The following is an 11875-nucleotide window of genomic DNA, read 5'->3' as shown; positions in this document are numbered from 1 at the left end:
TTTTTTCATGCACAAAAAAAACAGATGATCATCCACCATGTTACTGTAATTAGTATTAATCGGCGATATTTGTTGTTTCCCCCCCGCCCCCCTCCTAAAATAGTTTGTATTATTCTGTGGCTGCAGGGAAACGGCGTAAAAGGGGGACGCTGTCTCTTTAAGGCGTGAAAGGAGGCGTGCAGGGGACGTCGGCAAGACGCGTCCAGAGTCCTGTGAATGACTGCCGCTGCGTGTGGTTATGTGACATTGTGACAGGACAAAACTCAGCAGAACCAAGCGGTTCGGATTCGCGTCTGCAGGTGAAGCAGAATCAGAGGGCAGGGACTCGGGATCCGGAGATGCGTCACGGCGGCTGGTGTCTTTACCCACAGAGGAGCTGCGCGGCGCACCGCTCACTTTCATGAGATTACAAAACAGTTTGGCCACTCTGCAGCCAGCGTGTGAAACTCAGCCTCAGCCTGCCTGTGTGTGTGTGTGGGTGTGGGTTTTTTTCTTCCCCCTCCTCAAATTTCAGAAGAATGTGTTCACCTTAAAGGCCTGAAACAAAAAAAATAAAAAATAAATTACTGTGAGCAGCGCAGGTGGATCTCCTCCCGCATGATGTACACAATCACAAGAGGTCCCAGCAAACTGGTCACCCAGAGGAGAACAGGTGAGTCTCCTATAACTTTCAGCAACCTCACACCTTAACTTTCCTGATTCTCAGGGGCGTTTTTAATCGTTTCTGCAGGACCCACTCAGCAGCTGGAGAGCAAAATAAACGACTTCAAGCACAAACAGACGTCCTGGAACATGCCCGAGTGAGCAAACCGATTCTTTTTTACACTCGTTTAAAATTAGAGAAACCTTCAAGTTGCCAGAAATGTGTGAGGGGGGCGAGGGAAGGTGGGGGTGTTCTTTCACCTGCCTCCTAAACCCGAGGAACTTTGTCACGGTGTGCTCAAGTGAATCTGGGTGCAGCAGTTTAAACCTCCTTAATCCAGAACACACCTCAACTCTCTGCCTGTTGTTACCATGATGACTTTGAGGCAGCAGACGCGACCCTGAGTGTGTTTGAGTGTGACCTTGGCAGCACATGCTCCCTCTCTCCATTCAGCTGTTGCAATCTGACTTCTGCCCAGTCAAGCATGCTTGAGTTAGTTTAGGTTCAAAGGGTTATTTATTTATTTATTTTATTATTATTATTTTTTTTTTAACAAAATCTCTGATTTCTCTTTCCGCTTGCCAGCCTTCCTGCACCCAAGATAGTTTTCAACCGCCTGAACGGGAAGAGGCACCATCAGCCCGCTCAGGCGCTCCCCGCTGACTGCAGGCACGAGGAGGCCTTCTCCCCGGAGCACGAGGAAAATGTGAAGTTCATCTCCGAGGGTGAGGAGGAGGACTAAACTGAGCTTTTCATCGTCTGCGCTGCTCTGGTTTCTGTGAATGACTTGGCTACTATCAGTTTTTTTTTCCTTCCAAGGCGACTCCCACACAGCTGCTCTGACACTGATAGAGCAGAGAAACTCTCACACCCACATTTCACACTCGTCAGGGCAAAAGTGCTGAGAGGAGGGAGCTAGAGAGGGACAGTGGGGGGGGGGAGCACTTTTGATTTAAACCCACAAGATGCTCTGATTGGATTTTGAAGGATAGAGAATTTGTTTGAGTCGAAACAGTATGGGGTTTGTTTGTTTTTGTTTTTTTCTTAGTTCTTTTTTCCAACATTCACAGAATCCCCGTGTCTCTGGGAAACCTTGCTTGGCTCGGCTGTTTTTGCTTTCTGTCTCCTGCCAGTTGTTGGCATTGAAGCTCGGCCACAGCAGCCCATAAACAACTCCAGTAACCTTGTGTTTGATTGGACAAGGCCGTAAAGTAGAGCCAGCTCTGTAAAAAAGAAAATACTGCTGTTTCGTTCCCATCAAACCTTTTCAGTTTTTCACACAACTGCCACAAGTTTCAGTGTGTTTTAATAGACCATTACGAAGTGGTTTATGGTTTTTAAGAGGAAGGAAATTAAAGTCCAGTAAATAAACAAACTCCCTCCAGAAGTCCTGCAATAGAAGTCCTGTGTGAAATCTAATCTGAGCGTAAATGCACCTGTTCTGTGAGGTCAAGCTGCAGGCGCTTCCTAGAGAACATGTTAAACAATATTCGAAGCTTTGAATATCACGCAGAACAGTCAGAGAAAAGTGTGCGGCTCAGTTACAAACATGCCAAGGCGGGGCCTTTCTAAACTGACGGGTTGAACGAGGCCCAGCAGAGATCCAGAGTTCAGGGGGGAGACGACAGTCGGCGCTCCACCGATTTGGTCTCCCTTCACCAGGATGACCAACAATGTTTGTGAAATGGCCCTGTCAAAGTCCAGACCTTCATCCAGTTTTGAATCTCTGGAAAGAATTGAAAGTTCAGACAGTCAGTGTTCAGCCTGACTGAGCTTGAGTTGTGATGCAAAGAAGAATTGGTGAAATTTTCCCAAATATTCATCATTTTAGTTTTTAAGACAATTTTCAGATTTGTAATGTTTTATTTTTGTTTTATAATCAGTTTTCTATCACTTCATTGTACCTGGTCTATCATATAAATCTCATTGCTCATTGAAATACACTGAAGTTTGTGATTATGCTTTGGATACGGTCGTAAATCCCTGCAGCTACCATAGATTTAATCAGTCACACTGCATGTGGCTGAGACTCTGAATGATTAAAAATACAAACATTTCCCTGCAGTGGCCTTTGTTCTGGTGGACTTTACCCCCCCACTTCCCCCAACCCTGTGGGTGTGTCACTTTGATGCAGAACTGTTTTCATATTTCTTTATTGAGCACTAATTGTTAGACATGCGGTTGTTAAAGAGAGCTGCTTTCATTCAGCTTGGCAGGAGGTGGTTCAGCAGGAGGAAGGTCGAGGAGAGCAGGACTCCCAGACGGCGGTTTACTACAAAGAAACATCTGCCGCTCCACACATGGACAGTGAGTGCAGCTGCTTGTCGTCTTCCTCCAGTTCGGCTACAAATGCACGAAACAGACAAATTATTCAAACGAAGAGCGAGCTTTGATTATGTTTTTTTTTTTTTTTTTTATCGTTTTTAAAAAGAAATTAGAGGCATTTTGCAAAGGGCGTTTTGAATGTGGCCCTGTAGAAAATAAGAAACTATTTCGTTTAAATCACTTGCACATTTTTAAGTCAATTTTTTTTTATTGCTTTGTTCATAAGCGTGTCAACACTAGAAGGCGAAACGCATTTTAATATCCAGTTTTGAAGCTCATTGCAGTTAACAGGCAAAGTTTATGCACAAGATATTTTACATGAGTTTTGTTATCACAATGAAATCTGCCAAATGGTGACATTTTAACTCCGTAAAGCAAAGCATATCAATTGTGTACTTAAGACTTTTAAGTTTTAAAAAGTACTTGCATCAAAAGCAGTATTGAGGAATCCTTTGGCTAAATATTTTTCACATCTAAATACAAAATAATATTCTAACAGTGGACATGTTTTGTTAACTTATGTAGTTTCTGATTATGACCACTAGAGGGCAGTAAAGGCAGCAAAAAAGCCTATGAAAAATTAGTTTTTTGACCAAGTTTTTATTCCAATCACGATCCTGAACAGCATGATTTCATTAATCTTTTTTGGAGCAAAATCGCACAGCATGTCTTTAGGTTTTATTTTAAACCGATGCGTCCGATCCTCGTTTCTTCCTTTCCAGGCTTTGTGCCCATAGATCTGGACGAGTGGTGGGCCCAGCGCTTCTTGGCCAACATTGACAAGCTGTCCTGACGCTCCAGACTGGATCGGATGCTGTTTGCCAGTCAGGAGGCGAGAACTGAGGAACGGCTCACCGAGGGGAAATGAAGCCTGCTTCTGTAGGCGTGACAGCTCAGACGACCCCAGAGTGCTTTTGATGGACCGACGGCGCTGGGACGCCGACCCCAAAGCTGCCGAGAGCTACTTCAGCGTCTGAAAGACCGGTTGCATGATAAGGTTTCTGGTGGTGTCGATGGTCACAGCAGAGACGGTTTGAATGCAGTAAAATTGTTTTTTCCAAGACTTCTGGGTTTCTTTTCTTCTTTTTTTATTTCACAGCATTTGTGGTTCCCACTTTAATAGTTAAACAGCTTTATTTGGCAACTGATGGCACCATCCCTAATCTTAAATGTAGTTTATGAAATGTTTGGAGATTTAAATTTGAGAACAAGACGGGGAAACTTTAAAACTGACTTTCACACACCAGACGTGAACGGAATGCGAGTCCATCAAACATAAACCAAGACGTTTGTCTAAACTTCTCAACCAACCAGGCAGAGAAGCTTTGTTTTCATGCCGATTTGTGCAGCAACAAATTCCCCCGCAGCAGTCTGTATCGTTCTCCTGAACTGTCCTCGGTCAGCCTTTCTCGTTGCTGCGAATGCTTCAGGCGGCATCCAAACCGAGACGAGCCGTCAGTGTTTCTCCAGAGCTCTGGCCAGGAGCTCATTGAGGCGCGAGATCATCGGCCGGGGGTCGTCGTTCAGGCCGGCTGCAATCATGGCGTTGTCGTAGATCTGAAACGAGCGACGGTTTAACATCACCTAATCGGTTCCAGCTGTAGATGTTTGACATTTTGTTTGAAACTAGACAGAAACGAGCTCTGGTACCTGTTCCAGCAGCAAACCAGCCAGTTCAGAGTTTGTGTCCTTCAACGAGTGCAGCTTCTTGATCAGATCGTGTCTAACAGGTGAGGAGAGGAATGATAGTTAGAAATCCTTACTTGTTTCTCTTGAAAGAAACAAAAACGGTGAAATCTGTGTCTTACCCGGCGTTGAGCTCCAGGGTGGGCTGCAGGATCTGGGCCCTCTCCTCAGCAGTGCGCGCCAGCTGCTGGGTTCGGAGGAAGTGGCGGGCCGCGCCCATCTCCAGCACCGTGATCATGGCGGGATGAGTGTCGAGACGAGGAGTCAGCTGAGCGTTACCAAAAAAAATAAAATGACATGGTTGTGGAATTATGATTTCGGTTCGATCCTGCAGCAGTATTTACATTTAGCATCACGGGGACACATTAAGGACAATCATCGAAGGAGTTTGCTGAAATGACTACATCTGGGTTAAAAGCTCTTGGGTGCATCATTCAAATTGGAAGATGAGTGGAAAAGCCAATAACTTTAGGGAGGGACCTGAACAGATGCTAATTTCATTCAAACTAGAAATGTATATGCATCACATAAATACTGTAATAAAATCAGTTTCATTTTGTGGTACAATAACATGCCAGACATCTGATTTTCATGGAAAGATTATTTGGAACTTTTCAGTCGTTGTTCCCTAATGTTGACATCATTCCTGCGGTTACCTTTACGTTTGTGACTCGGGGACCCAGAACGTTCTTCATCCAGGCCATCAGGTCGTCCGCCTGCTCCTGCGTCAGCCGCTCAGACGCTGCGGTGGAGAACAAGGCCGGGGGTTTACAGCCGCGACAGAGATCACCGCCCGCTCCGCCCGACCTCCACCTGAAGGCGGGGCTCACCTGGCTTGCTCTCCTCAAACTTCTCCTCCTTGTAGTGATCCACCACGATGTCCGTCTCCACCGAGATCAGCTTCTTCTTGTCAAACTCCCTGAGGTGAAGCAGGGTCAGCTCGTCGAACTGCTCGTAGCAGAACAGGACCTGCGAGCATCACCGAGTTAACCCTCATCTGGCCTCTCGCTGCATGAAAACATTTTCAGTCGCTCGTTCCGTCTCCCACCTCCATGTCTTTCTTCTTCATGGCCTCAAAATACGGTGAGTGCTCGGCCAGATGTCTGTTGGGGGCACACAGGTAGTAGATGTTGCGCGTGCCGGCCTTCATGCGGGATCCGTACTCCATCAGGTTGGTCTGCTGGCCGGCCGGCAAAGCGGACGACTCGAACCTCAGCAGCCTGGCGATGTCTTCCTGCAGAGCGACAGACCAGCAGGTGAGGACTACGCTCCTTAAAAAAAAAAAAAAAACCTGCTGTGCAGGGAGTAACGTGTCTAATGCAGCACCTTCACGTCCTGTTCCTGGGTGGTAACGATGCCCTCCCGCATGAAGAGCCCGTAGTCCTCAAAGAACTTGCTGTACTTCTCCGGGTCCTTCTTGCTTTGGTCCAGCAGGAAGCGGATCACTCGCTGCTGAAGGACATTTCGAAGCTTTCTGAAGGAGGAGATGCACATCAGCACATACGATCACCAGGATTCCCAAACACTCAAACTTTTCCAGATGGAAATTTCCAAAAATTCTTGGCTCCTTTAAGACAAGCTGGAAGCTTAGTGAATTTACACCAGATAATATTTACACTGCAAAAAACACAAACTAACAAGTAACTTTGGAGCAAGATATAGGAGCATGTTTTACGTAAACAATTTATTAATATTGATTTTTTTTTATTTTTTTTTTAAAAGCACCACTGGCAGATCATTTAATTTTTAACAAGGGAAAAAGGTCGAGTTATAAGACTTTTTTCTGGAACAGGTAGAAACTAGAGAGGAAGAGTAGATGGAAGGCCAACATTGATGTATCAACCTGGGACAAGATATCAGGCCAAACAATTAAATTCACCAGTTTGAGAAGAGCATTAAAGCTCTTTGCTTTTAGCAATAGTTGTATCTAAAATAAATATATAAATCACAGAAAATGCAAACAAAAATCTGAACCAAAGAAGCTTAGAGAGGGAGATTTGTAGAAACCCGATATCAACCTTACAAATTAGATTTTCAACAAGACCGTAAACATAAATTTTTTTGAATGCAGTAAATCTCCAGAACTTTAATCTACCTGGACTGTATGCTTTAAACCTAGAGATTCTCAGGGAGAGAATGAGCCACAATCAGAAAACAAAAGGTTTGAATTGAAAAATACTTCACTCTACCTGATGAGGGCGCTCTCCTGCAGCAGTTCTCTGCTCAGGTTCAGGGGGATGTCTTCGCTGTCCACCACACCTGCAGTCGCAAAAAAACAAAAAAAAAACAAATGGTTACATTCCTGACGTGACGTGTGAGATGGAGCTAAAAGGCAGAGCTGAGAAAACCGGCGGGCTGAAACGTTCGGGACGACGCAGAACCTCGAAGGAAGCGCAGCCACTTGGGCAGGATGTCGGTGGCTTTGGTCTGGATCAGGACCTTCCTGCTGTACAGAGCCACGCTGGAGCCCATCTCTCTGCTCACGTCAAACATGCTGGGTTTCTGTCAGACGGGACCGGGATCGGTTCAGTTTTATGCGGTCGTAGACAAAAAAAAAATACGAACTTCGTTCAAACATTTTTCTCATCAAATCAGCTAAAGTCGTACTTTTTCCCTCACTTTATTTCCCAACTTTCTCGGCTGACCTAAAATTTCACCAAAACACCCCTCACCGCGTCAGGGACGTAAAAGATGCTTCGGATGTTGAGCGGCGCGTCGGCGCGGTAGTGCAGCGTGTAGCGCGGCTTGTCGTAGGCCTGAGCGATGTAGCGGTAGAACTCCTCGTGCTGCCAGTCGCTGATTTCTTTAGGCTCCATCATCCACAAGGCCTGGTGGGCAAAACCCAAACAGTAAACACTTTTGAAAGCAGTCGACAGGCTACAGAGTGTACTCAGTAAGTTTTGCGTTAAAACACTGGAGATAACGGAAGGACCGAGGCTCACCTGCAGAGTGTTGAGCCTCCGTCCGTTCAGGAAGATGGGGAAACTCACAAAGTTGCTGTACTTTGTCACAACCTCTGAAACAGATTCGTCGTGGAGTTGCTGTATGAATTTCATTGCACGCAGTTGTGGTTCGGTCGATCGTGGTGCAGTTTGAGTTTTACCTTTAACTCTGTCCTCGGAGGAAAACTCCTTGCAGTCGTCTTTGAGGTGCAGCACGATTTTGGTTCCCTGTTGAACGCCGCTGGCTTCAGCGATCTCAAACAGTCCAGAGCTAAACGAGGAAGTGAAAATGTCCATTTTAAGTTTAAACTCTTTTTTACAAATAAAAACAGAATAAACGTGGTTTCAGTGCTCTCACCCGTCGGAGGACCACTTGTATCCGGGAGCGTCCGGCTCTGTAGAGCGGGAGAAGACGTCCACACGGTCAGCCACCATGAAGGCGGAGTAGAAGCCGACACCAAACTGACCGATGATGGTGCTGCTGGCCTCGGCCTGGTTCTGCAGGGCATCTAAAAACGCCTGCAGTGAAGAGGCCAGAGGAGATGACGAGAAGGACGCAAACACATCAGTTACAAGACAAGTTCGACTTAGTTAATATAAACGCACAGCCAAAGCTTGGTCACATGAACGTTTATAGTCACATGCCTCCATAGCAACCGCCACTGGGGTTCACTTTGCCGAACATGAGCACTGACCTTGGATCCAGAGCGGGCGATAGTACCCAGATTGGCCACCAGCTCCTCTTTGTTCATGCCAACTCCTGTGTCCTATCACAGAAGCACAAATTGTCACTAAAAAGTTAAATTCAACATGCAGCATCACACCACCACCACCAGATGGCAGCACGTATGAGAAGTCAAACAACAGAGAAGGGAGGTTTTGTCATGTGTTTAATATTTGGAATGGTTGAAATGTTCTTAAATCTTAACTTTATACAAACAAGTTTTCAAACCACTTGAAAATTTCCAGTTTTTTCATGCTACGGTCACCTAATTTGTAGAAGTTGTAGGGTTATCAAAATGTAGGAATCTGTGAAAATCGATTTTCTTGCCTATAATGTCTGAATTTTTTCATACATACGTGAATATAAAAAAAAAGCTATTTCTTATACCATCATCAATAACTGGACTGCTCTAGATTACTTCTCAGAGGATGAATGCAAACAGTCTTTTAGTAAATAATTGAGCTTTATGTGTATTTCAGGGCGTTACAAAGCACTGCGATTTTCATTTCAGATGCAATTTTATCGCATTAAAGTATAAGCTCCAGTTGCGCTCTGGTTCACCTTCAGCTTATTTACTTATTTCATTTTATTTAACCAGGAAGTCCATTCATAACAGATACAAAAAAAACTCTTCTAAATCCTTTAGGGAATGGAAAAAAAACTGCTGGTTGTACAACCAATGAAGCCGCTGTGCATCAATAGGGTAAACAATGTCAAAATTAAAATAAAGCCAAGATATCACAGGTTAGTAATGCTTAAACATGCAGTGCTGGGATAAATCCAACAGTATTTAAATCACAAAGAAAAGCAATAACAATAAATTTAAAGGCCAAGATAATTATCATCTGGCATTAGATGTGGGTACCTGAATGGTAAAGGTTCCTTTAGTGCCGTCAGTCTGCAGGTGGATTTCCATCGGAGCCGTTTCCCCACCAGCTGTGATCATTTTGTGTCGCAGCTTTTCCAAGGCGTCGCTCCCGTTAGAGATCAACTCCCTGACGAAAACCTGGTGGAATGAGGGTGAGTCAGGAAATGGATACAAAGGAGCGCCGACAACACTTGAACAAAGTGGAGGAAATGTCTTTCACAACTTCTTACCTCCTTCTCCGAGTACAAAGATCTGGCAACAATGTCCAGAAGTTTCTTTGTTTCAGCCTGAAATTCATGTTTAGAGAAACTACCTGAAAAACATTTTTTGAAAGAGTGACACAGAAGCCCTGAAGTTCAAGAAGGAGAGAAAGAATAACTTTGCAGCTGTTCCAGGCACCTTGCACCGACTCCGTATCGGTGATGATGGTGTGTAGAGGTTCTTCTTCTGGCTCTTTCTCCACTTCCTGAGTGCTGTAGAAGGACTGCTGGCTGAAGCCCAGAGAGGACCACTGAGACCTCCACACAGCGGGCCGGCTGCTCCACCTCTGCTGCTGTCCAACCTGGAGATCTACTGACATGAAGAGCACAGGGAAGAAAGCTGCTTACAAGTACAAATAAAGTATACACAACAAATAAAAAACATACACTTTGGACTTCTCAGGAACAAGCTGTTTTGGCAGTCTCTTCAAATATTGTGAAAATTGCGATGTTCTTTTTTCACATGCAATAGTTCAAAACAAAACAAAGAACATCTTGTAAGTTATATGTATGTTTAGCCACAGTCAGTGATGTTTCAGTGCAGCATCCAACAGGACATTTTACAGTTGTTTACAAGCTGAATGGAGATGATGCAGTTATCCTCATCACTCACGCTCAGTTAAAAGCCTATTTTTACTACAACTGACCTTGTGTAGTTTTCCATACTCGTGATTGTGTAGTCTTAAACTAACACCTCGATTTTAAAAAATATTATATTTCTTGTATTTTGTACTTTCATGAGCTACAAAACATGTTATTTAAAAATAAAAATATAACATAGAATGTATCCCTGTTTCACTTGGTAATAATTCAACTTAACGTTCAAATATGAAGAGTTGAATCGGTATGTTTTTTCAGTTAATAGCTATGCTTGCAAGGAGCTCAGTCTTTTTTTTTACTCGGTTTTTGTTTCCGAGTGAACAAAACAAATATTTAACATCACTAGCTGAAGATTATTAGTAAAAACATGCAGTTCCCAGTTGATGGAGCAAAGCTAAGCTAACTGCGCCACCTGACATAACACTACCTACCTCGCGAGACATTTAGCGTGCTCAGTCCACGCGCACAAGACGTTAACCGTAAATTGGTCCTGTGAGAAGAACCGAGGATGAGCCGAGCCAGGCCGAGGCAGCGGGACATATTGAGAAATGTTAATAAGCAGGTGGAGACCCAAAGTCACCGGACTGGGGGACACACGCTGACCGGTGAAGACCGAAAATGAGGCTGCGCTTGAAAATGACATCACCAGGGTGTCTAGAAATATGCCTGATGAGAATTGGAGAAGGAAGGTTTTATATTATTTCTGTTAGAAAACAAATGTATTAACATCTGTAGTTTTAATAAGTGTTTCATTAAAAGCACTTTTTTATTTTGCATTTATTTTGAGAAGTTAATGTTAACTTTTAAAGGATGCTAGTCCAGTGGCGTTGTTCTTCACTTACACTGACAATAAAAACAGCTTGGTGATTAAATAAATGTACTTCCCCGTGTGAATCCAGTTTCCCCAACTCACTTCCACATATGGGGCGAATATTCGTTTGAAATTGGCATATAATTTAGCCCAAAATAGACTTATCCAAAAGGTTACATAATGGTCCTATCACGACTACCTACGGATAACCAGGTGAAATAATTAGACCTACCTGAGTCGCCGAGCTGTAAAGTTGATTTATTTATTTATATATAATTCCAGGTATCATTTGGCAGCTGGCACCGACTGTATACCATTTGACAACTCTAAATCTCTGGGGTTCCTCAAAGCTTCATTATCGTACCGCTTTTATTCAGTATTTATATCCTCCCACAGCTCCGATTACGATGAAGAGATTTAATATTCATATGCTGATGAGGCAAAACTACTATGATGTTAGGGGAGTGTCCATAACATCAATACATTTCCTCCAGCTTGAGAAGGGAATACATTGAAAACATTGGTGGACGCTTTTAATTTTCTCTGGTTTCGTCATCATGTCTTCTTTACTCATATGAGTCAGCTCATCCAAAATGGTGCTGCTACAGTCCAAGAAATTACTACACCGGCTCACTGGTTGTAAAAGGGTAAATTTAAAATCTTAGTAGTTTATGAAGCACTGAATGATCTTGAGTAAATTCATTTGAGAGTTGCAGGTCAGGGATGGGGACCCTATGCAGAAACTGTTTAAGATCTGAGATTTAGTTTCCTGGATTGTTCCTATAAAAGTAAAAGATTACTTTACCAGTTAATTTGATCAAATCTTAACCAGTCAGTGTTTTAAATTTACGACACACATTTTCATATGATGTTTCATTACTCCCTCAATGCAAAATTAACTCGCTTTCCAAAACAAATCTGAAACCCAGCGAGAACTTTCATATTTCAGAGAAAAGGGTGACATCCTGCCTGGGTGAAAACGGTTTATGTAGTTGGGTCCAGAAAGTGGAAGAAGG

At 43.7% G+C, this 11875-nt stretch overlaps 2 protein-coding genes across 3 annotated transcripts; one reads left to right on the top strand and one right to left on the bottom strand.

Annotated features, from left to right (window-relative positions):
• Window positions 1–146: 146 nt before the first annotated feature.
• On the top strand, window positions 147–4029 carry LOC103141007 (protein FAM195A-like). Its single transcript, XM_007556404.2, has 5 exons — window positions 147–652; window positions 731–800; window positions 1229–1368; window positions 2852–2950; window positions 3691–4029. Exons 1-5 carry the CDS (start codon window positions 598–600, stop codon window positions 3759–3761), a joined length of 435 nt encoding a protein of 144 aa, XP_007556466.1. The 5' UTR covers window positions 147–597; the 3' UTR covers window positions 3762–4029.
• On the bottom strand, window positions 3206–10684 carry trap1 (TNF receptor-associated protein 1). 2 transcript variants are annotated; one of them, XM_007556402.2, is made up of 18 exons: window positions 10480–10684; window positions 9588–9761; window positions 9419–9501; window positions 9186–9326; window positions 8292–8363; window positions 7955–8115; window positions 7758–7867; window positions 7597–7670; window positions 7327–7482; window positions 7036–7156; window positions 6844–6913; window positions 5981–6128; window positions 5703–5888; window positions 5485–5623; window positions 5311–5396; window positions 4777–4922; window positions 4619–4691; window positions 3206–4525 (listed from the first exon to the last, which is right to left on the bottom strand). In XM_007556402.2, exons 1-18 carry the CDS (start codon window positions 10586–10588, stop codon window positions 4424–4426), a joined length of 2151 nt encoding a protein of 716 aa, XP_007556464.1. In that variant the 5' UTR covers window positions 10589–10684; the 3' UTR covers window positions 3206–4423. The 2 variants fall into 2 exon arrangements, with proteins under 2 accessions (XP_007556464.1, XP_007556465.1); XM_007556403.2 differs by having other exon boundaries at window positions 9588–9758.
• Between the last annotated feature and the right edge of the window lie 1191 nt (window positions 10685–11875).

The sequence above is a fragment of the Poecilia formosa genome, unplaced genomic scaffold (assembly GCF_000485575.1).
Source record: "Poecilia formosa unplaced genomic scaffold, Poecilia_formosa-5.1.2 Scaffold78, whole genome shotgun sequence".
In the NCBI taxonomy this organism is placed as follows: domain Eukaryota; kingdom Metazoa; phylum Chordata; class Actinopteri; order Cyprinodontiformes; family Poeciliidae; genus Poecilia; species Poecilia formosa.
The sequence above is the reverse complement of the archived record's forward strand: the minus strand, read 5'-3'. Positions and strand labels throughout refer to the sequence as shown.